The sequence below is a fragment of the Fomitiporia mediterranea genome (assembly GCF_000271605.1).
Source record: "Fomitiporia mediterranea MF3/22 unplaced genomic scaffold FOMMEscaffold_10, whole genome shotgun sequence".
Lineage (NCBI taxonomy): Eukaryota > Fungi > Basidiomycota > Agaricomycetes > Hymenochaetales > Hymenochaetaceae > Fomitiporia > Fomitiporia mediterranea.
The window spans coordinates 350,908-372,362 of NW_006760395.1; the positions used below are offsets into that span (position 1 = coordinate 350,908).

A 21,455-nucleotide genomic window follows, 5' to 3' on the forward strand; every position below is an offset into this window, starting at 1 on the left:
GTATTATGCACGTGATGCGCAGTGACAGCGCGGGACCATACACACCAGTCTTCACCAACAAACGACGTCCGCAGTTCTCGGCGACGTCGGTCAATTCGCATACCGGATAGCATCAGTAAGGGCAGGTGCGCCTTCTGGGGTCTGGTGCACCTCACGAGCATGGCCGGACAGAATCAGCGGACACTCCTAGGATGGGATCCTATACTCATAGTTTCTCAAGCAAGTACAGCTCATACCCATTAAATTCCGTACGTTTGGTCTGATATTATTAAATAGATCGTATCTTTACAGGCGCTCCATTACCTGACCCTGTCTCTCTTAATCCCGCCGCTCTTATGGGTGTTCGCAGAGCCGAATGCTCTTATGTACGAAGGTGGCGCTATGAACGTTGGTATGTACTTCTTAAAAGGACTATGACCGATTCAGCTAATCATATTATTAGGCATGGTCATGGACTGGAGGGAAATGGCCGGTTGGCCGACCGTACATGGTTTACAGGGCGACGATCGACGTGGATGGAGTGTATTTCGTGGTGCGTATAGTGGTGGACAGAAAGTTGGTACTGGGACTTGGATCGACCCTTTCAAGGATGGTGATAGGTACTACCAATGGGATGGGCGAACTGATCCACTGCGGGGCTGGGTAGTAGCCTTCTGCTGGATGGTAACTGCCGGTGCAGAGTACGTCTTCTGCCTTCTTTTACCCTTATTAGATGTAATTTAACTTCTAATCGCAATTTTTTCGCAGTGTATTATATATTTACACTCTTGTCCGACGCCCTCGGCTCGTGTTGGATTTCTCCTTGACGCTTCTATTGGTGCACATAGTCCTCACTACGTACTACTCAGGCGCTCTACCTTCGTCGCCCTTCGTTTGGTTAGCCATGGCTGGTGGGACAATTGGAACAGTAGTTGTTGCTGAGCAGCTGTGTGTACGTCGTGAAATGCGGGAAGGCCTTCAGACTCTTTCTGCCCCGACGGATGTCGAAGAGATTGAAATGGGAACACGTAGACCTCTACCAGGATCGCGTATAGACTAGCTGTTGACAAGAAACACAAAATTTAACTTCATCTACTCATGGGATCCGGGAGTCAGGGAATTTCTGCGGTGCTTTATTACACCTTGAGAATACCGATGCAAGTTCTTGCTGGAAAGCTTCTCCATTGTACGTGTTTGCGCTTCATCTAATCTGACACCTTTTTACGTCTATTGAACTCAAACCTAATTATTCAATCCAGGTGTACTTCTTGCTCGTTGTCTATTGCCAACACATCATAGGATATTCAGGCTCAGACTGCGAAACCTAATATAAACGAAGTTTTTCCACATTGTACTACGACTCTATAAGCAGCCCGCGGACATACACGTGCTCCGAAACCGCAGAACCGAACTGCGAAGCTATGGCTTCCATTATTGGCCGAGGACTCGAGCTCTTTCAATTTGTTCGACATTTATAGAGTTTGCCGGTTCTTCTGCTGCGAATTCGTCGAGAAGGAAACTTAGCCTGTTTAGCGTGGAATTCTCGAGGACATACTGATAAAGCTTTTACGCTAGAATACTCTGCTCATTAATTATAGAAACTTTCTTAATATTTTAGGGCTGTCCCGGCAGATCCCCCAATTTATACGTGATGCACTGCACGACACCACCAGGTATACATTGTTTTCCCAGGTATTCAGGATGACCTATGCAGAAAGGGAGCATGTCAGAAGGACAGACCGTCGAGGAACTGAAGCTCCTCGCCGTGCGTATTGCTTGGGGGAAAGCGATTTGATACATCCATGTCACGTGTTAAACACGAGAAGACCGACCCTAAAGTTGATTATCATTGATTAACCATCGATATAAGATTACCAGTCATCGTTTCAGTCTGTCACTCCGTTCTTCCTTCTCAACCACCACCATCTCCCAATGCTTTTATCTATATAATCCCGAGTAGCCTCAAGTACATTCTCTCTGACGAATCAAATGGCCCTGGATTAATAGGACATCGGCATCTATACACCGGATAAGTGTGACCAAGTGACACGCGTCTCATTTATCCCATTTCGCTTTACAGCTCTTCGCCTGGCTCATCGATGACCTATTGGCATGTAGGACAGTCGAAATGAGGTGTCCTTAATATTACCGGACTCGGTCCCAGTCGATTGTCTACCTCACGCTTGGATCGAACTCCACCTTGCAGTGTTGCACCGATTATGTGTTTGCTTTCTCGTACCTTTTCCAAATGATCTATGGTGTTCCTAGACGTGCTTTACAGTGCTATTTAAGATGGCTGCTAGACTTCCATGATCGCGACGAACCGTAATGAGTTAAAGTGTCTCTGTTGCGCGCACACGAGTGCGTCTCATGGGCGCTGGACTGTCCTTAGCTTGCGATGAGTCCTTGTGATGAGTCCCTAGGAAATGGAATCGATGTGTCCGCCGCTAGCCGGTGGTTTGTCTATCCGTGTCTTCAGACTCCTAACTGTCGCCTGCCCCTGACTAAATATCAGCATCATCTAAACCTATGCCATGTAATGTGCCTTTCTTGACTTGATTGTGGAGCTTCATTTAACATGCTCCGGGCAGCTTGCCTTTGCTAGCTAGGAAACCTTCTGGCCATTGTAGTAAATTTTAGTATCAATTCTGCTCGGTTCTCCCCTCCCCTACTTTCCTGTACAGGGTCGCTGTTGCTCTTGGCGGCAAAACCTGTAGCACACGGGATCCCACGGATGACCCGATAAAGCCTCGGTTCTATGATGTGCCCGGCAGCTGACAGCATTGTGGCTTGTACTGTCTTTCTGCGGACGTCATATTTCCCGAATGGCTTTTAACGGCCAGTTTTTTGGTCTTCGATTATGAATGGTTGTTGCTGGATTACGTCGACGGCATCTGTTCGAATGGCCATTCAATAGCACACCAAGAAGTCCTTCGACCGCTTCCGTACGCAGAAGATCTTGGAACTTGAAATCTGTCGGCGTGTTCGGCCCGGAAGGACATGCTTATTGGTTCGAGCATGAGGGCGTGCTCGAATGGAGTCTGCGGTCTGCCGATGCCCAAGACCATTGTTTCCCAACGGACTTACGGCCAAGGCGGAGGAAAAGGTACTGGTGTTCTACTCTGCATGATTCTACCCAGTCGTACAAATACGTCTTCGAGAAGAAAGCTAAATCTTGGGCGCGCTTCCGTTGATGTATCAGGTCGTTCTCAAAATGCCGAGGGCTGGGTTTAGGACCAAAGCAGCAAGAACGAATTGCCCAGTGACTCGCACCTCGATGATCTGCGTATTCCCTTATTCACCGGTTGTCTGGGAGATCAAGGCCTGCGGGTACATCGACTCATTTTAAACAATGCTGTGTAGGCGGTAATTGGTGGGGTTCGTTTAATGCTCAAATGGTGAACAAATCTTCATATGCCTATCCGCCATTCAGTGGGGACATAGACGGTGATTGTTTACTATCTTGCCCGCGGACATTAGGGCCTCGTCGGTCTCCATGATCAAATAATAAACATATTGCAGTCAAGATAACAAACCCGGCATCGTGAACTTACGCCGTGTCGCATATAATTTTCGGCTCGGCCGAGGCAATGTGAAGAAGGTCGAACATTTTTTCTCGTCGAATCTACTAACAACGTGCGGCAAGGGTCGACAATTGACGCATGAAACGGGTCTTTTCTGGTCTGCCCTGGGAACGCTATGTTCAGAACCTTCCCAGGTGACGTTTTCTTGCAGTGTTATGCCTTCGATGAGGGAAGTACCGTCTGGTTCGTTAAATTGGCTTCTATTTGCATCGAGATCCTTCAGATGCCAACTTTCCTCTGAAAGCCTTGAAGCTAATTATCTCATGGTTGGGAAAGCGAAAGCGTACATTCCTCTTCTTGAGCTAGAACGCATGAGATCTCCTGACTGGTGACCGGCGATCTTTTCTGCGGAGAAACAGTTGCCACAAGTTGCAGGCGTCGGAGAACTGGAATCCGTATAGCAGAAAGAGGATACGCCACACGTGATGGGGCGTTCCCTACTACGTTTCGTATACCTCGCCTGGCGGAGCGATTCGTATCGGCTGGGATGTATGGACTCGCTCGCCACTACATGCTAGGCCGGTTGGGGTGAAATTTTACATGTACAGGCAGGTGTTTCTGAATTATGAGGTGTGGCAAAGGAATCAGAAGCGGCTGCTATTCACAGGAACATGTGCTTATCTTTGTGTGATAAGTTACAGCCTCCATACGTATTAGGACCCTGATGGACGGACCCGATTGATTATATTATTCACCGTGGCTATGTCCACCTGTAGACCGAGCACCATCATTTTTCTTTTTTTTTCCGAGCAGCGAGTCACTGAGTGTATAAATAAAGGGTGAGGCGCTCTGAGATGGTACTCCGTGTAGCACGCATCTTGCCCTAGGATTTCCTAAACGGATTTGACCGCTGCCGCAGTGGTGCATTTCGTGCCCGCAGCGTTGTTTGGTTAGAAGGTTTGGTCCAGCACGAGGCTTCGCTTACTTGGCTAACCTGACCACACCTGTCATCTCCGAGTTCGCGTACTTGCCGATCTACTGTGTTTACATATAAAGCCTCTTCTCCGCCTCTTCTTCCCGTTTCTCCTCTTCCGTCTTGCCTCCTCTGTCTGACTGGACTGGACTCAGTTGGCATTCCCATCATGGATCTACTCAAGACAGTGCTGTCTCCACTCGGAATGAACTCGAACAACATTCAGGACACTCTTGTAAGGCTCGAGCTTGCGCCACGAACAACTCTCGTGTAAATTACATTGTGCTCATTATGCTTGCTTTTTGTCGTTCTCTTTTCCCGCTCCTTGCATTTGGCTGGACAGAAATGGGTTGTCATCGGCGGAACAGTGGAAACGGCGCGTCGGGTATCAAAGTCGGCATGGAATGGATTTGTCGATTGTAAGTTATCGGGTCCCGAATGCACTAGACACTTTCATCATCTTCCTCCGCCTAAATTCCGGTCATGCACACACTCTCCCTCCTTCACTATTTTTCACTGTCTCCTTCGCTTCTTCCGTTTTGAAATGGCCGGTGAGGACTGACCGTTATTGTTTGGCAGCGTTCTTCTTGACGGCGCACTTTAGCCAAGAAGACTATCCCTATGACTGGTGAGTGCCCCTGAACTTTCTATCGTCGGCGCTGTGCTGACCCGTTTTGAAGGTTGATGCACTGGCTGTCGAAGGTTCGTAATTAGTATTAGTCTGGCTCCTTCTCTCCCTCCCTGTTTGCCTCGTTCTCGCCCTCTTTCTGAGAGACGAGTCCAGTCTAGTTTGAGCTATTGCCACCCCATGTCGCATCGTCGTCTGAAATAGGGATGCACGTGGCGCGTGGCGTCTTCCCGCCTTCCATATTAGAACGCAACTCACACGCATTTTCTTTTTGGAAATTTCAGCAACCTGCTTGGGGCCAGAGTCGCGAGTTTGAGATTACGACTCGTAGCGTCGGACGCGCCAGTCTCACGCAGGCCACAACAGGCGACCTCGAAGAGGAGGACCTCGGAGACGACGATGAAGATGAGCTCGTCCATGGCCGGCGCAGGAGGAAGGTCGCATTCATGCCCAGCCTCGGTAAGCAAAATACAATGGATCTTATGCGGCGGGAAGTCGCATGACCGAACTCTACATTTTCACAGGCACAACACATACCATCTATTATCGTGGGCATTGGCTACGAGTACGCTATTACGCTTTTTTGACATGCTCCCACAACGTGTTTGACCACGCGTTTTTTGTTTTCCTTCTAGGTAACCCGTACCAAGAAGTCTCATGGCTATCATGCCTATGCCGAAATTGCCGTCAGGTATGTCCGGCCCGTAAAATGCGAGATCAAAGCTGTTTCTCACAATGCGTCATAGCGTCATTGCGCGTAACAATAGCATTCTCAAGAAGCTTGTACTCGAGGCGAAGAGAGAATACGAGAAGGATGCTGAGCATCGAGTGCACATTTTCATGGCCGATTCGTGCGTATCTTGGGCGGTTGAATATTTCTTTCTCTTGAAATCTTCGCTGATCCGGCTCATCCGCATCATAAGCAGGTATGGCAGCTGGCGTTGGAACGGAGCTCGCCAAAAACGTCCGATGAGCTCCATTGTTCTTGAGCCTGGTGTCAAGGACATGCTTCTGGCAGACTGTCGCGACTTCTTACGCTCCGAAGAGTGGTACGCGGAAAGAGGTGCGTTTTTCTAGGCTAAGATCACTGATGGAATCCTGTGCTTTCGTGCAGGAAGAATGATCGAAGGCGTTCAGAGCGCTGACTTTGAACAATTCAGGTATCCCATTCCGCCGAGGATATCTCCTTCATGGTGTCCCTGGCAGGTTAGTGGCACTTTGCTTCGAAATGCTAATATGCGCTCAGTTGAGCTGATGGAAGTCATTTTTAGCGGGAAAACTTCGCTTATTCACTCGCTCGCCGGAGAGCTCGGACTGGACATCTATGTCGTCAGCCTTTCGTCGAAAGGGTAGGTACCCTGTATTAGGTTTACTTTTATGGGGGCTCATGACAAATTTCTCGAAGAATGAGTGACAACACGCTAGCCACATTGATGGGAGGGGTACCATCAAGGTATGCGTTGCCTTTTGCAATCTTCTCTTGACTCAGTTAATTGATTTATTATTCTCTTCATCGGAAGGTGTATCCTTCTTTTGGAGGACCTAGATGCAGCATTTACAAGGTCGGTTTCTCGTGACGAGAAATCAACTGGTACTCCGAAGGACTCTGCTTCGGAAAGCGGATCGTCAAAGAGCAGTAGTTCCTCAGAAGGCTCAACACTCAGTTTGAGCGGATTGTTGAATGCTCTCGATGGCGTCGCTGCGGCGGAGGGCAGGTAAGTTCTTCGCTAATTTTACAAAGTTTCAGAGATGGATTATCATATATTTCAGGTTGCTTTTCGCTACGACGAATCACATTGAGCGGCTTGATCCGGCATTGAGTCGGCCGGGGCGTATGGATGTGTGGGTGAACTTCACAAATGCGACCAAATGGCAGGCAGAGGGTATTTTCAAATGTTTCTTCCCTTCGCGTACAGCCAAAGAGAAGGCGGATGAGGAGTCAGGCGCGAGTGAGAATAGCAAAACAGGAGCTGACGCAAACGCAAGCGCCAACGCCGGAACGCGGAACGTGCCAGGTATGAAGCGGAAGACGACCGCACATGCAGTGCCCGTCCTTGAACAGGAAGAGATCAACGAGCTTGCGAAGCGCTTTGCAGAGCAGATCCCGGAAGGCGAGATGAGCGTACGTACACCCGCGTCCACGCGAGTTGTAGGAAGCAATGTATTGAGATTTACCTTTCTTCTGTTTTGCCCCATTTTGGGTGTGAATCCGTGTGTATCTATAGGTTGCAAGTCTTCAGGGTTATCTCCTCAAGAACAAGACCCGTCCTCGTGAGTGTGTCGATGAAGTCACCGAATGGTGAGTGCGTTGCCGAAGCTCCGTCATCACGGCTTTTCCCAAATATACCATCGATAAGCTTGATGATATACTGATATCGATGATCTGTGCTTTGTTTCTTGTCTTATAAAGGATAATCAAGGAACGCGAGACGAAGGCGAAGCTCAAGAAGGAAAAAGAGGAGGTGCGTGGTTTAATCTCAGCTTCTTTCCAACATCCGAGATTGATTATGATAAACAGAAAGAAGCCAAGGAAGCACTCGAAGCCGAAGAAAAGTCAGCAAGAGAACGAGCAGCCAAAGAAGTTCGTGCATTTCTTTATCCCACCACCATTCGGGCCATTTACAGTTGGAATAGAAAACTGACAAGGATGAAAAAACCGAAAAATCCAGCAAGAAGGATTCCACGAAGTCGTCTAGATCTGAGCGTCGGTCGAGTGAGAAGACAACATCATCGTCAACGACAGAGTCAGGCGAGACTACATCTGCGTCTAATCCTCCGTCATCAACTTCGACGTCTTCATCTTGCGACTCGTCTCCGAGTGTATCAGATTACGAAGGCTCAGGCATGGATGCCGATACAGAATATAGCATGACAACCGATGAAGAAGTCGACAAGCTCGTTGACGCTGCAACAACCACTGAAACTGCCGACTCGCAAAACTCAAAGAAATGGGTCAACATCAAGGGTAAGACCCCGTCCGCAGACACACAAGCTGAGGCAACACCAGCCGATTCTACCGCGGATAACACGACCGAAACGAATACAACTGCAAATACGACTACAACTACGGAAGCAACGTCGTCAAATTAAGAATTTACATGTTTACCAAGGCATTCGCCACGACGAGACATGAATCCACGTCGTCGAACGCGTGTACACTCTCGTCGCTGACTTTTGAAAAGTGTTCAAGATCGCATCTAATTAAATTATAGGGCCAACTTTCAGCCATTCTTGGTTCGCTGTACCTCAGCTACCTCTTAACGTTGACGTTCTACGTCCGCGTAGAATGGCAATCCAATGGTTGGCCTGCAATATAGAGTTCATACTGTCCCGCTCGTTACCTGGTTATCGCAGTTCGTACTATTGTCTGTACACCGCACATCACACGCATGTTGTTTTTGTTCTGTTTCCTAGCTCCTGGCCTCAATTGACTGCACATCCCCTGTTCCCTGTCTCCTGCAATACTGTTTTCTTCTTTGTACATATTAGAATGTTGAATAAACCTGTCTCCCTGTCCCCGTTAAATATGTGAGGTTTCGGATATGCGTGATTGTCATGAACCTAACGAAAAATACAAGCTGAAATTAAAGGTCTACTATAATCCATCAATTTGTAGTGTATGTATTTTGACTTGCAGAACAAGAGGTGGGGCACCAGTGTATTAAGATCTTAGTATAGCGCTCGTGTTTCGATGTGCCCCTTCCATCGCCAAACCCACCGTATCTATGGAAGCCTCAAATCGACTTGATATTCACCTCCGAAAGCGTCTTGAATGCTTCCTTGTATGCGTCAAGAAGAGCCTTCACGCGGGTCCGCTCTGCAACGATCGTCTCGTCCTCATTCAGCAAGTTCTGGAAAAGATCGGGCTTATAAAGCGACGCGACGAGCCTGTTCTGTACTTGTTGCGACGAGTTGTTCACGAGGAAGTGCATAATCGCCTTTGGTACGAGGTCCTGAATCGTCTGCCTGACGATATTGAAATACGACGCGATGAGGTTTCGGATGAGGTTCGTTTCCATGTCTTCTCGCATCGTGAGGTGGGGTGCACCTTCGGTCGGAACCTAACCAAGCCAAGCCTCGTGTCAGCAAACCAAAAAGACAAATGTCACACCACGAAAGAAAGGATCGTCTAAATCTATGTAACTCTGACTCACAGCTTCAATATGTTTCCCCAAACTCTTCATATCAAATGCAGCGTTATTCCCATCGGGTCCCATTTTACCCGCCAATAATCCCGTCGGCGGCGCAGATTGTGTGGTGTCTCGTCCTGATGGTGTTACACCAGACACCATCGCCGCCGATAGTCCCACACTCCCAACAGGTCCAGAGATGGCTGGTGCGGCCGCCGCACCGGTCCCAGATCCGTTCTCCGTTTGGCCGAAGAAATAGTTGAGGAACGTTTCCTTTGCGATGTTCGTACTTCCGCCTCCTACAGTTGGAGTTGTGGAGGAAGGGCGTCTTGAGGAGTTGTCTGGATTATGATGGTGGTGGTGGTGGGATCGCATTTGCCGGGCTGTGGTTGAGGAAGATGACGAGACGTGACCTGAAGCTGGTGCTGAGGCGGATATTTTCGTTCGGTCATGTACCGTCGACGAGACAGAGCGGGTGCTACTGATGGTAGCGGAGCCGTTCTCTGTATCCTCATCCTCTTCATCATCTTGTGACAAAATGCCATTTACGGGCTCGGTAGATGACGGCTAGAAGAAGTCAGCCAAGCAACATTGAGTACGAACATCGCGACATACTCTTTGAGGCAGCGCCTTCCTTGTCCGAGGTGGCGATGTAGCCTGTCTCTGCGCTGCTACGGAGCTTTGCACAAAGGCAGGGTGGTTCGTATTAATATATGCGGATTGTATGTCGATTAAGCTTTGGGTATATTCAGAGGTTGGCCCGAGGCGTTCCCGTAGCAATTCAGAGACAACTTCAATGATCTGCGAATGTAGTCTAGGGAATCGTAGTAATTCCTGCAAATAGTTTTGTTCATTAACAAATAAATTACATGCAGAAATGATAAAGGATACCAACCGTATTCGCACAACTGTGGCATATTCGGACCAGTTCTTCATAAACCAACTCCACACACCTTAGAGACGGTGCCTCCAATAGCTTGACCTGTGGCTTCACTAAGATCTCGAATGCAACCTCTGGTACAAAGAGACTAGGTCTCGGTCCCGTAGAATTACGTATGGCCGTTCGGATGTCTTGAGCGTCTAGTCCGGAAGTAGAGTCAATTGACTCTAATGCGTGTCCGAAAACATCATTGAAGATATAATATATGCGGGCACCACCGCAGAGTTCCTTGGTCGAGATTTCGAGAGAAGTACCTTCGATACTGGAGACGAAATCACGGGCAAACTGGGTCATGAGTCGGAGGACCAGAGCACCCTGCGCGTTCTTGTCACCAAAGACTGCTGCATCACCAAATGAATTGAGCTCTTGCTGCGTCTGTCCCATGAGCGTGTTAAGGCGAGCCTTCATGTCTGGCAACTTGTCCCGAATATGGTTCATAAGCACATGATTAAGCGTACGGGCGAGATAACGTGTGCCACACTTGTGCGAGATGTTTCGGTAGGCTGGATGGGTTGTGAAATAGTCCATCTCGCTATCAAGTGCGTCTTTCATACTCTTTCCCGAGTTGATATCCTGTTGTGACCGGTTCACGACGCCAATGAAACCGAGTTTAAGAGGATACACACGTCCAATGAGGATGTCAAGTGCGTTTGTACCTGCATCCATCAAATCGAGCTTGGTAAGTACACCAATAGTCCGTCTGCCTTGCGGATCGACCTGTCGCGCGAGCTTCAACGACTCGGAGTTCGCAAGGTCGACGTTAGCAGCAGAGACAGCAAGGATGACGCAATTCTCCTTCGCAATATACTCCTGCACCAAATTCCGAATCTGTTTCTCGATATCCGAAGGTTGATCACCGACTGGGATCTTTGTCAGACCAGGTAAGTCGACGAGCGTGAGGTCTAGGACGTTCGGGCTGTATATCCGCAGGCTGATAGGTAACCTGCTGATTCCTTTGTTCTGACCTGCCACTCTCAATGTCTCCTGCTCGATCTCTGAGCGGATCTCGTCGAAATCCGTAAACTTTTTCTGTACGTGTAGGAATTCTCCCCATTCCGTATTTCCCTTTGAATCTGGTTTGGCTGTGTGGATTAGTTGCAAGACGAGTGGTCGTCGGGTGACTATGCCGGAACCGCGTGGAAGGAAGTCGCGTCCTACAATACTGGAGAGAGCTATAGTCCAATTTTTAGAAGTAGATATAATGATACATACGTCTCCAGTACGCTTGACTTTCCCGCAGATTGGCTTCCCACCTATAATTAAACATATCAATGTCAGGTACATTAAGCAAAGCACCACAAGCATTTGCAAAATCCGACTCACCACAGCGATCTGGGGCATGTCCAGCTCACCGCCTATAAGCAATACGTCAATAAGCTGTGATGGACAAGCACACATGCATAAGACAACATACCAAGGTGGCTAAACGTGTCCTGGAGTTTGTTGACTAGGTTGATTAGTTCGGAGTCCATTATGAACGTAAATGTTCGGAGCAGTCGTCAAAATCAGAGACAGAAGTATTTATCGTGCAGCGGAGGAAATGAACGCGTATTACCCTCGGCAGGGCGGGAGATGGCGGGTGGTCGACGTGTTCGTTGAGGATGGACTCCAGTTGGTGCAAACCGTTTTTGCGCGTCGCGACGGCACAATCGGCTAGCTACATGCTGGGTTGTTTATGACGTAACCAGTAATTAGATAATACTATTCCTTAGCACTGCAAACCCTTCTCCTCTTGTCAACCTACGAACAGCACTTCCTCTTGAGGCGGTGCTGATTTAATAGGGGCGGATCTGTGCTAGAGCCAGCGAAAACGATTATGCCGCTACCACTGTAGTTACACAGCGCCGTAGAGTCTTTGCAACATGGGAAACTGTTGCTTATGTCTTGTTTCGGAGCCTTGTCTAGGCCCAATGCGCTGTCCAGCGGTTACCTCTAACGAATCTAGAAGCATGTGGACGGTCGGTTTGCCTACTCCGCATCTGGGAAAACCACGGAACGAACTCGCATACCCTGAATTGAAACAGGCTACTCAACTTCATGAAAGTCGGGTAACTTATTGTCATTGTCAAATGCCCAGACTTTTCGGAGCTACCATGATGTCTTTTGCATACGCCACGAACTCTTCTAATAGATCGACAGAATAACCCCAGGCTCACCTGACGCTCAATCATCATCCGTTTTGATGCCGATACTAAAATACAGACTGGTTATCCCACCCACCGAAGATCCCGCCGCTTCTCCAGGTTCGACACCTTCCTTACATGTACAGCCGGGTTTTCTGGGGATATGCGATCCAGCGCGGTGTCATCCTGCGCTATTCGTACTGTGTCATGAGTCTTAGCGAGTTGATTCATGTGCACATCGGCAATGCTAGCCCGCACTTTTACCAACCGCAACATAAATTCTAAACATATAAAAAGAGGCTTGCTAGACTCTTGGAAAACCAGAGTCAAGTTCAACAACTCTTACTCCATCCACCACTTACCTTCTCTTCACGCCATCAACGTCTCTAGTCATGCACTTCACATCTGTCCTCTCAACCCTCCTCTTCGCCGGTGCTGCTTTCGCAGTTCGCGCAGGCTTTGACAACACCTATGACAACGCCGGAGGCGATATGAACACGGTTTCCTGCTCAACGGGACCCAACGGCCTCTCAGGTCGCTTCCCAACCTTTGGCAATCTGCCAACCTTCCCGAACATCGGCGGCTCAAGCTCTATCGCTGGCTTCGGTTCCGCGGAATGTGGTAGCTGCTGGCAACTTACTTTCCCGGATACGGGTGTAACGATCACCGTCACTGCTATGGACCACGCTGGAGACGGATTCAACCTAAGCCAGGAGGCACTTGACACGCTTACGAACGGAAATGCGGTTCAGGACGGTGTTATCCAGGTCAACGCCGTGCAGGTCGACAAGTCCCAGTGCGGCTTGTAAGGTCGTGCGAACACATAGGTGAGACCGGAGTTTTTTCTAATATGGTCTGCAGTGCTAAAGATTTCCGGTGAAATGTTGCAGTAACCTGCCCAGTAGATATGGCGGTCAGAAGAGAATTTCTTGGGATTTCAGACTTAATCATGCAATCGGACTTAAAGAACAATAGTTATGATAGAATGGACATTCCGCATGTATTGGGTAATACGACACGATTTTTTAAGCATTCAGTTTCGAACACTCGTATAAGTATAGCGCCCTCATGACGACTGCGACGGGTTTTAGATCACTCTTCTTTTTTTAAAATTCCGACCTGCTGCCTCTGTCAGGCATGCGGACGTTTATGCAAGCCACGGATTTCTTTCGACTGGTTGACGAGAATGAAATTTGGTAAGTATGTAAGGCTCGACATGAGCCTGTTTCCTCATCGCATACCATGCTAAGTATGTGTTATGTTAATGTGCTTTAGAACAGGCCGTATAATGCCGATATACTCACGCCAAGACCGTTCACAAGTTGCTTTACTCACTTGTAGTATCATGTGACTGGAACGACTTGACGCGCATACATCCACTTTTCCAAGCTATTTTAACCCTCCATCTATGAAATCAAGGGTATGAGCCTGACGTGGTGATGGAGGCAACTCTGTACAAAAGACCACACATCACATATCAAACTCGTGTATGAGAACTATGTTTTGTAAATAACGTTTTTCACAGGGCTGACCCTGCGCGCACTTTTACTAGCCCCAGCATGAATTTTTTTGACATATAAAAGGAGCCTTGCTAGCCTCTCGGAAAGCCAGAGTCAGTTCCAACAACTCTTACTGCAACTGCAACTACTCTTATTCTCACGTCAACGACTTCTATAGTTATGCACTTCTCAACCGTCATCTCAACCCTTCTCTTCGCTAGTACTGCTTTCGCAGTTCGTGCAGGCTTTGACAACACCTATGACAATGCTGGAGGCGATATGAACACTGTTTCATGCTCAACGGGATCTAACGGCCTCGAAGGCCGCTTCCCAACCTTTGGTGACCTGCCAACCTTCCCGAACATTGGCGGCTCAGACTCCATCGCTGGCTTCGGCTCTGCGGAATGCGGCAGCTGCTGGCAACTTACTTTCCCGGACACGGGTGTATCGATCAATGTCACTGCGATGGACCACGCTGCAGACGGATTCAACCTGAGCCAGGAGGCGCTTGACACGCTTACGAACGGAAACGCGGTACAGGATGGTGCTGTACAAGTCGATGCCGTGGAGGTCGACAAGTCTGGGTGCGGCTTGTAGTTTCGTGAGAATGCATTAAAGGTCAGACTGGACCATTTTCCAATCCGTTTTGCATTACTAACGATCTCTTGTAAAATGCTGCAGTAACCCGCCCGGCGTATATGGCGATTAGAAGTGATTACTCGGGATTTTCGGACTTAATCATACACTCGGACTTTATGAACTACGCTTTCGATAGATGGACATTCTGCATGCATCAGAAATTAAGACACGAAGTATTGAGCATGTTACATTATTCATGGAGAATGCTTTTAATATTATTACTGCAGAATCATATTACAACAGGTTTGAAGTCCCCGCAAATATGCTCATTTTTCCGAGCTTCTGCACATGTCAGGCAACTTATGTGCAAGTCACACTGTCGCAGATTCCTTCTAACCGGCCGACGAGAGTGATATTCGGTAAGAAGGCATGACTGAGGCTACTCATTTCACTCTATGTTGACGAGATTTGCTATGAGTCGCATAAAGCCTAATGCGCGTGTATGCACATGCACAAGCTACTGCGTGTTTTCAACTTTTCATATCATCTGCTTTATGTGATATTACGTAATGTAAAACGGCATGTGATTGTCTCTGTTTTGACTTCGACCGTTCGACGTTATGACAACACTTCTAATCCGAGTCCTAGTATAAAATCGAGAGTATAGGCCAACACGGGAAATGCAGGTAACTCACAAGAGAGCACATATTATCCATCAAACTCGTGTATGAGAACTATGTTTTATAAACAATATTGCAGGGCTGATATATGACAATTATGTCTTCCAGGGCGACGCGTTATTTTCCTGGGAAATGAGCATCGATGCTCAGGGCACTCATAGATTGTTTGTGAAAATTGCGCAGATTGGGGCTGCATATCCTGAACTTTAATCGATCCCTAAGCACAGCTCCTTGTTCTATGACGGGTACGAATTCGCTTTAATGTCACTTTTCGCTCGGAATTTTATTCCATTTATTGTCTGGACAGCAGTTGTTCTGAACATCAATTCATATGAAAGATGCGGGTGGTTCATGGAACATCAAAAAGCCAGTCTTCTTTCGTGTCGTTCCCCAGACGTCTTTCTTGGCATGCGTAATGTCAATCTCATGATCATACTTCCCCGACCAGGTACTAGTAGGGCAAGAACAACTACGAGGCTCAAACTTGCAGGGAAATAAAATCAAACTCGCGAACGGCTTGAAATGACCGATTCATTTCATACAACATGTCATATGTCTTGACTGATCTTCCGAGAAGACAACCCCACTTCGGTCAAAGCACTGTCACTTGGCCAAGATTGCATGGCTCGAATTGGTCTTGTTCCGCTTGATCGATTCTTTTTAGGCGTACTGGTTACTCTAACCAGCATAGCAAAAGGCCATTTCATTCCGTATGTTTGTGATGAAGCGATGTCTCCACGTGCAGAAGCGACGGTGAAGAGTGCCGCGCGGGAATTCTGCGGATTTTCTAACGAGGGCCGCGACCGATGGCCCGACGGGTGAAATCGCAGCGGCATGTGATCCCGGAACCGCATCAAGGCGCACCCGATGCATCGCCCAGGGATGCCATTTCTTGAAATTATAAAATGCCTTGACATAGACTGAAGAGAGGCCAGCATTAGCTTGCTTCCCGTTGTACTCGTACGCTTCACCTCACCACACCTCTATTGTTTTTCACAATACTCAACTTCCCCATCATGCAATTCACGACGCTCTTCTCGACTCTTCTCCTTGCCACCGTGGCATTCGCGACCCGTGCTAGCTACGACACCACGTATGACAATGCCGGAGGCAGCATGAACACCGTTGCTTGCTCCGACGGACAAAACGGACTTGCGAGTCGCTTCCCAACCTTCGGAGACGTGCCCACGTTCCCAAACATCGGCGGCGCTTCTGCTATTGCTGGATGGAACAGCCCGCAGTGCGGTTCGTGCTGGAACCTGACGTATCAGGGCGTAAGCATCCTCGTGACGGCGATTGACCATGCCGGCGATGGATTCAACCTGGCATTGGAAGCACTTGATACCCTTACGAATGGTCACGGCACCGAAGTCGGCGCAGTCGACCTTACAGCAGTTCAGGTCGACAAATCTGCCTGCGGACTCTGAACATAATGTTAGACTGTAACCACTGTTGTACGTGTGCGTCTATTCACGTTGTTTCTCTCATTAGGAAGGCTAAACTGACGGTGTAATTTCTAGAAAACAATGCGTAGTTTGCATTTTGTCTGACGTGATGGACTTTTCATTAAATGGACTCTTTCAACGTTCGTGAAATCGTGGACTTCGTAAAATTGCGTTATTGCGTTATTGCCGCAATTTGTTGTACCACTTGGACTTCTTTTTCCTCCTGGGTCGATTAAAGCCATGTTGTAGAATCTCTGTCAGTTGACATGCCTGTATCACCTTACTCACTCAACAAGACGGGAAGTGTTTCTCAATGTTCTCATTCAATCCCCTGCCTGGATATATGCGTGATGGGCGAGAAAGGTGAAATCACATGATAGGAGAATTTGTTTACGCGATGTTTGGCTGGGCTGGGGACTTGGAGCAACTTGACAAAAACAAGGCTCGTGACGACAATGGTGCGTACAAAGAAAGAAAGCAGTAAGTATTGCAATTGCTAATGGAGCAGCTGCAATATATTCTCACCGTTAACGTGGTAATAAATCTAATATAGCACATTGATTTGTGAATGCTGACTACAAAGGCAGACTATAGTCTAGAGAAGAACAATCGTGGGCTACTGTAGCCGCATGAACTGAGGGAACCGTAACGTGGCACACTATGGGTGTTGCATTACTTATCTTGAGTTACAATTGAGTAACGCACTTAGTGTTGCATATAGTCAGATTTTTTTTATAATACAAGGCCCAAAGCCACGATCCCACATTCTTATTAATTTCTACTTTATAATTTACATATTTGTGGCTCTCCACCGAGGTTACTTACGGCGTTTTTGTAACGTGTAACAGGTACCTTGTCACCTTACTTTTGGTTCTTGGCCATGTAATGCCCCATTTTGCGTTTCCTCAGTTCATGCGGCTACAGTATGCTTGTTGACGATCAAATGTGGTCTACATACTGAACGACATTCTGTGCCACAGCAGTGGCCCAAGCCACTTGCTTTAGAAATTATAAAATGCGTCGAAAGACAACCTTCAGGAAGCACATCAACCCATCTCCTCCCTTTGCTAGCTTGAGTATTCAGCTAGTTATACTTCAAAAGCACGTCATGAATACCGAATTTCTGGAAAACGTCTCACAGACAGAGATCCCGGACAAGCTGCCCAAACTGTACGTCTCTGAAGATCTATCACTAACATTGCGACTTTTCACTGATAAAGCTCCCTGCAGCTCAAAGGGGGAGCACATTTTTGATAAATACGTATATGGATTGCGAGTTAAGAAGAGTGACTGGCGGCGTATCTGCAAGGAACTAAACCTCGACTGGGCTAAAGACCCATACAAGGCGGAAGTAACGGCACTACAGTGGGCGATTCGAAAGGCAGACATGGAGTTCACGACCGTCAAGCTCATGCTAGAGTATAAGTTTCCCTACTTTGTCAGAACACTCGAGGTTATTCCTTTCGCCAATTCGAACGAGCGCCGCTGTGACGAACGTATTTTCTTTTCTGCCAAGCAAATTACACGTATATGTGAAGTACTCAATATCACACGCAAACCGAAGTGGTATGAGCAGCACAGAGACTACGACCAGAATGACGATAACGATTCTTCGGACAGCGGGGAAGAGGGTATGCCTGTTTGCGGAGGTGAAGAAGATGAGAATATAGCATACCTGTCTTTGCCCCACCCATGGGAATCGTTCTTACAAGTTTAGACACCTGAATCAGGCAGCCAATGCTGTGCCCAATATAAAACATGAAGCTTATTTGTACATAGTATTTCAAAGTGAACATGTTGGTTTAGTCAAATAACATGATACAGCCTGTGCCTATGTGCCAAAGTAATTGTAAAAGGTACATGAATAAAACGTGCCAGATATGTAAATCAGCTTCCGGGTCGTGGTAGGACGTGAACCCCCGGAGCTAAATATGACTCATGCATAGCTAGATACTCGAGTTGAGGGCCTTGATATAGTGTGCAACTGCATGAGTGTCTAATTAGACACGAGTGTGTTTCTAAGGGCATTAAGGTTTGTTCCACAAAAGAGACAAGTGCAGTTAAGGGAATGAAGAAGAGCCCAAATAAGATTAATAGTGATTAAAAGACAAAGATACACAAAGGAATAAAGGAGATAACAAAAAATATAAATTGATATCACGCTCTTTGTACAATTCGTATATATCATATTGTTGTAAGTGGTAAATAAATCTTTCCTGTTGCCAGGGTGGATGGAGCCTTGATTTAATTTATTCCTTGCCTCCCCAACAGTGGCAGCCCTTCAAGCTAACGCTTCGAATCTTTATTCTCCCTAATACATAGGCTATTCCCGAGTGTCGAGACTTGATGCAATATAGTATTGAAACTTCGTATCCATTCGATTACGATATTCAGATTATCGTAAAAAGTTATGCTGCTGCAAAAAGTGCCGAACTAGAATCATACAAGCAGCAAAGATGAGAATACAATGTTACAGTAAAATGAACATAGTCACAAGGATCAATAATATCAGCGCCCCAGTCCCTTACTATACATATAAAATTCTTCTGACATTTGTTGTTATCTTTTCCACCAAGTCCACTTTACGCGGGCGTATCGGAGATACGGTAGATGACTTTCTCCCCACTGACCTATTCACGGGAAGTACTCCATCAGCAGAGAAGATATATTAATGAACGTCGTGATACAGACCTTTCCGTCTCGCAGGTAAGCAAGTCCATCGTTCACGCTCGCAAGTCCGTTCGGCATGACCTTGATTGGACCAGGCTTAAGTGAGCCATTCGCAAGTGCTTCAGTAAGAATCTTCTTCGCTTTTGGAGCGAACTCAAATTGTGCAGTATCCAAGGGTAGCTTCATCGGAATTTCGAGATTCTATCCGTATTTTCTTTTAGTTATATCAAAGAGAATATGACTGGAACTGAACACATACATAGCCTAATAGGAAGTATGCAAGAACATGCCTGAACTCCACATCTGGCCTTGGACTCTTGCAGTTCAATATAATACTGACTACACCGCCATTATCGCCGATGGCACGAGCAATTTGCTCGGAAGTCTCCCCTTCAGAAATACAATCGACTGCATGAGCGAGTTTTCCACCCGTTGCTTCGCGGATCTTCTCCGGAGTTTCTGGATCTGCATACGAAAAGACAAGGTCGGCACCCAGTTTCTGGAGCAGAGGGAAGTTGCGCGGAGAGGACGTTGCAACGACGCGCATTCCCCCAAGGTGGGCAAGTTGCACGACATATTGTCCAACTGACGACGACCCTCCCCAGACAAGAATATCCAATGGCTCCTTAGTCGGTGCGTCTGGTGTAGGAAGCGATTGGGCGTGGTACAGGCAAAGACAAGCTGTGTATCCTGCAATTCCGAGTTGTGCTCCTTCTTCGAACGACCAAGAATCTGGCAAGGGGAGAAGCAGAGAAGCAGGTGCAGCAACGTATTCTGCAAAGGCACCATTCGGGAACGCGGCTGTGGCCACGGGTGAAAAATGAGCAAATATAGGAAAAGCTAAAGCGGGCTCCACTCACATCCATGAGCAAGACCCGCTACTCGCTGACCAACGTTACATGCGCCCGCTGGAACTTCAGGACCAAGCTCTTCAACTATTCCTGCGAAATCACAGCCTGCGATATTGCCCGTCGTGGGAACATGCGTTATAGTCTTCCCTGGCGCCAACGTAAGTTTCTTCATGATCAAGTCGAAGACAAATATATTTACAATCTGTCGGGTTAGTCGCAGCAGCGATGACCTTGACAAGGACTTCTGTAGGCTTTGGTTTTGGCACATCAACGTCGGATTTGATTTCCACCTTTCCACCCGGGCCAATTGTTACAGCTGCTTTCATCTTCTGGGGTGCCATCTCGATGAATTACCAGTAAGTTTCGACCGTTCTTATGGAATGAAACAGGTATTTGGTAGACCTGTGGATCGTTCAGTAGGAGGGTGGGGAGTGGGTGGGAGAGTTTGTCTCAAGCATTTATAAGCCATATAGCTTAGTATAACACGGTGTCTATAGCAGGGGCGACATGGCTTACTCAGACGACGTCAGAAGGAGAATCATTATTACTGCTCTGGATAAGGCGGATAACGGATCATGTGTTTCCCGGAATAGTGCATGACCCTGAATCGACACCCGATGGTTAAGGTGACAGCGAGTATGTGCGAATCTCCCGACCTCAGAAGCACACTACTTACCTTTTGCAGTTACTTAGCATATAACCCTAGAGATTCTCATTCCACCCATGATGTTCTATACAATCACCGAGACTACAAAGCGAAAGCGAAACACTACGAGTAGGGTGAAAGTGTCATTTAAAAGTACACAAGTCTGTTTACATTTAAGCACTATCCCAAAGTCCATTGTACCAATGAGAAGACGAAGGCGAAAAGGACCGTGTCGCATCCTGTATGTGACCATGTCGATCAGACATAGTCAATGAAATTGCTTAATCACAATACTCACATTCACTGAGTGCCGCATTCGGACCTGTCTACCTCGACAGCAGTGACATCTGCAGAGCCCCACTCTTGGCCATGGCCATCGGTGAGTGTGTCGAGGGCTTCCAAGGCAATGTTGAAGCCGACACCCGCAGTGTCGATGGCAGTGAGGGTAATGCTTGTGCCCTGGTACGTGAGCTTCCAGCAGCTGCCGCACTTCGTGCTGTTCCAGCCCGTGACGGCGTGGGCACCACCGACGTTGGGGAACGTCGGAAGATCACCAAAAGTCGGGAAACGACTCGCGAGCCCGTTCGCTCCGTTGGAGCATGCGACGCCGTTCATGCTGCCGCTTGCGTTGTCGTACGTCTGGTCGTACGTCGCTTTAACCGCGAATGCGGAGCCAGCAAGGAGGAGTGTGGAGAAGATAGCCGTGAGCTGCATTATGAGGAAATTGTTTGTATGGGGAGAGTAGGCGAAGTCTGTGAACGAGTTACAAGAGATCCTTTGGATTCTGC

At 47.7% G+C, this 21,455-nt stretch overlaps 10 protein-coding genes across 10 annotated transcripts; 7 read left to right on the forward strand and 3 right to left on the reverse strand.

Annotated features, from left to right (window-relative positions):
* Positions 1-88: 88 nt before the first annotated feature.
* On the forward strand, positions 89-1,589 carry FOMMEDRAFT_112301 (uncharacterized protein). The gene is made up of 5 exons (XM_007269736.1): positions 89-219; positions 277-391; positions 443-680; positions 748-1,165; positions 1,239-1,589. The coding sequence occupies exons 1-4, from the start codon at positions 160-162 to the stop codon at positions 1,037-1,039; spliced, it is 705 nt and encodes a 234-aa protein (XP_007269798.1). The 5' UTR covers positions 89-159; the 3' UTR covers positions 1,040-1,165; positions 1,239-1,589.
* A 334-nt stretch (positions 1,590-1,923) lies between these two features.
* FOMMEDRAFT_142489 (uncharacterized protein) lies at positions 1,924-4,112 on the forward strand. Its single transcript, XM_007269737.1, has 2 exons — positions 1,924-2,515; positions 2,571-4,112. Exon 2 carries the CDS (start codon positions 2,844-2,846, stop codon positions 3,171-3,173), a length of 330 nt encoding a protein of 109 aa, XP_007269799.1. The 5' UTR covers positions 1,924-2,515; positions 2,571-2,843; the 3' UTR covers positions 3,174-4,112.
* Positions 4,113-4,367: 255 nt separating this feature from the next.
* FOMMEDRAFT_22463 (uncharacterized protein) lies at positions 4,368-8,622 on the forward strand. Its single transcript, XM_007269685.1, has 18 exons — positions 4,368-4,711; positions 4,820-4,895; positions 5,056-5,104; positions 5,157-5,178; positions 5,389-5,563; positions 5,629-5,669; positions 5,740-5,795; positions 5,851-5,955; positions 6,031-6,167; positions 6,265-6,310; positions 6,376-6,453; positions 6,510-6,557; positions 6,625-6,819; positions 6,875-7,226; positions 7,330-7,403; positions 7,515-7,566; positions 7,623-7,685; positions 7,739-8,622. The coding sequence occupies exons 1-18, from the start codon at positions 4,646-4,648 to the stop codon at positions 8,192-8,194; spliced, it is 2,091 nt and encodes a 696-aa protein (XP_007269747.1). The 5' UTR covers positions 4,368-4,645; the 3' UTR covers positions 8,195-8,622.
* Positions 8,623-8,637: 15 nt separating this feature from the next.
* On the reverse strand, positions 8,638-12,143 carry FOMMEDRAFT_112306 (dynamin protein dnm1). Its single transcript, XM_007269738.1, has 7 exons — positions 11,589-12,143; positions 11,498-11,529; positions 11,387-11,427; positions 10,130-11,336; positions 9,850-10,068; positions 9,259-9,801; positions 8,638-9,165 (listed from the first exon to the last, which is right to left on the reverse strand). The coding sequence occupies exons 1-7, from the start codon at positions 11,644-11,646 to the stop codon at positions 8,839-8,841; spliced, it is 2,427 nt and encodes an 808-aa protein (XP_007269800.1). The 5' UTR covers positions 11,647-12,143; the 3' UTR covers positions 8,638-8,838.
* A 50-nt stretch (positions 12,144-12,193) lies between these two features.
* FOMMEDRAFT_22466 (extracellular small protein 1) lies at positions 12,194-13,840 on the forward strand. Its single transcript, XM_007269686.1, has 2 exons — positions 12,194-13,124; positions 13,188-13,840. The coding sequence occupies exon 1, from the start codon at positions 12,690-12,692 to the stop codon at positions 13,104-13,106; it is 417 nt and encodes a 138-aa protein (XP_007269748.1). The 5' UTR covers positions 12,194-12,689; the 3' UTR covers positions 13,107-13,124; positions 13,188-13,840.
* Positions 13,841-13,930: 90 nt separating this feature from the next.
* On the forward strand, positions 13,931-14,648 carry FOMMEDRAFT_22468 (eliciting plant response-like protein). The gene is made up of 2 exons (XM_007269687.1): positions 13,931-14,414; positions 14,478-14,648. Exon 1 carries the CDS (start codon positions 13,977-13,979, stop codon positions 14,391-14,393), a length of 417 nt encoding a protein of 138 aa, XP_007269749.1. The 5' UTR covers positions 13,931-13,976; the 3' UTR covers positions 14,394-14,414; positions 14,478-14,648.
* Positions 14,649-16,015: 1,367 nt separating this feature from the next.
* On the forward strand, positions 16,016-17,260 carry FOMMEDRAFT_142494 (SnodProt1). Its single transcript, XM_007269739.1, has 3 exons — positions 16,016-16,515; positions 16,576-16,958; positions 17,084-17,260. The coding sequence occupies exon 1, from the start codon at positions 16,072-16,074 to the stop codon at positions 16,480-16,482; it is 411 nt and encodes a 136-aa protein (XP_007269801.1). The 5' UTR covers positions 16,016-16,071; the 3' UTR covers positions 16,483-16,515; positions 16,576-16,958; positions 17,084-17,260.
* Positions 17,261-17,608: 348 nt separating this feature from the next.
* Positions 17,609-18,217, forward strand: FOMMEDRAFT_159573 (uncharacterized protein; the record flags this gene model as incomplete). The annotated part of the gene is made up of 2 exons (XM_007269740.1): positions 17,609-17,670; positions 17,731-18,217. The coding sequence occupies 2 exons, from the start codon at positions 17,609-17,611 to the stop codon at positions 18,215-18,217; spliced, it is 549 nt and encodes a 182-aa protein (XP_007269802.1).
* A 392-nt stretch (positions 18,218-18,609) lies between these two features.
* On the reverse strand, positions 18,610-20,448 carry FOMMEDRAFT_112317 (dehydrogenase). The gene is made up of 5 exons (XM_007269741.1): positions 20,221-20,448; positions 20,031-20,168; positions 19,430-19,971; positions 19,192-19,371; positions 18,610-19,130 (listed from the first exon to the last, which is right to left on the reverse strand). Exons 1-5 carry the CDS (start codon positions 20,360-20,362, stop codon positions 19,083-19,085), a joined length of 1,050 nt encoding a protein of 349 aa, XP_007269803.1. The 5' UTR covers positions 20,363-20,448; the 3' UTR covers positions 18,610-19,082.
* Positions 20,449-20,840: 392 nt separating this feature from the next.
* FOMMEDRAFT_159575 (cerato-platanin-like protein) lies at positions 20,841-21,381 on the reverse strand (the record flags this gene model as incomplete). The annotated part of the gene is made up of 2 exons (XM_007269742.1): positions 20,841-20,906; positions 20,998-21,381. The coding sequence occupies 2 exons, from the start codon at positions 21,379-21,381 to the stop codon at positions 20,841-20,843; spliced, it is 450 nt and encodes a 149-aa protein (XP_007269804.1).
* Positions 21,382-21,455: the final 74 nt, after the last annotated feature.

Coding starts and splice junctions, on each gene's coding strand:
- FOMMEDRAFT_112301 (XM_007269736.1), top strand. CDS start 160: ATGGCCGGACAGAATCAGCGGACACTCCTAGGATGGGATCCTATACTC. Junction 220..276: donor CTATACTCATAGTTTCTCAA/GCAAGTACAGCT, acceptor ATTATTAAATAG/ATCGTATCTTTACAGGCGCT. Junction 681..747: donor ATGGTAACTGCCGGTGCAGA/GTACGTCTTCTG, acceptor ATTTTTTCGCAG/TGTATTATATATTTACACTC.
- FOMMEDRAFT_142489 (XM_007269737.1), top strand. CDS start 2,844: ATGGTTGTTGCTGGATTACGTCGACGGCATCTGTTCGAATGGCCATTC.
- FOMMEDRAFT_142494 (XM_007269739.1), top strand. CDS start 16,072: ATGCAATTCACGACGCTCTTCTCGACTCTTCTCCTTGCCACCGTGGCA.
- FOMMEDRAFT_112317 (XM_007269741.1), bottom strand. CDS start 20,362: ATGGCACCCCAGAAGATGAAAGCAGCTGTAACAATTGGCCCGGGTGGA. Junction 19,372..19,429: donor CATACTTCCTATTAGGCTAT/GTATGTGTTCAG, acceptor AAATACGGATAG/AATCTCGAAATTCCGATGAA. Junction 19,131..19,191: donor CTTACCTGCGAGACGGAAAG/GTCTGTATCACG, acceptor TCCCGTGAATAG/GTCAGTGGGGAGAAAGTCAT.
- FOMMEDRAFT_22466 (XM_007269686.1), top strand. CDS start 12,690: ATGCACTTCACATCTGTCCTCTCAACCCTCCTCTTCGCCGGTGCTGCT.
- FOMMEDRAFT_112306 (XM_007269738.1), bottom strand. CDS start 11,646: ATGGACTCCGAACTAATCAACCTAGTCAACAAACTCCAGGACACGTTT. Junction 11,428..11,497: donor ACATGCCCCAGATCGCTGTG/GTGAGTCGGATT, acceptor GTTTAATTATAG/GTGGGAAGCCAATCTGCGGG. Junction 10,069..10,129: donor GCCACAGTTGTGCGAATACG/GTTGGTATCCTT, acceptor AACTATTTGCAG/GAATTACTACGATTCCCTAG.
- FOMMEDRAFT_22468 (XM_007269687.1), top strand. CDS start 13,977: ATGCACTTCTCAACCGTCATCTCAACCCTTCTCTTCGCTAGTACTGCT.
- FOMMEDRAFT_22463 (XM_007269685.1), top strand. CDS start 4,646: ATGGATCTACTCAAGACAGTGCTGTCTCCACTCGGAATGAACTCGAAC. Junction 5,179..5,388: donor TGATGCACTGGCTGTCGAAG/GTTCGTAATTAG, acceptor TGGAAATTTCAG/CAACCTGCTTGGGGCCAGAG. Junction 7,227..7,329: donor TCCCGGAAGGCGAGATGAGC/GTACGTACACCC, acceptor GTGTATCTATAG/GTTGCAAGTCTTCAGGGTTA.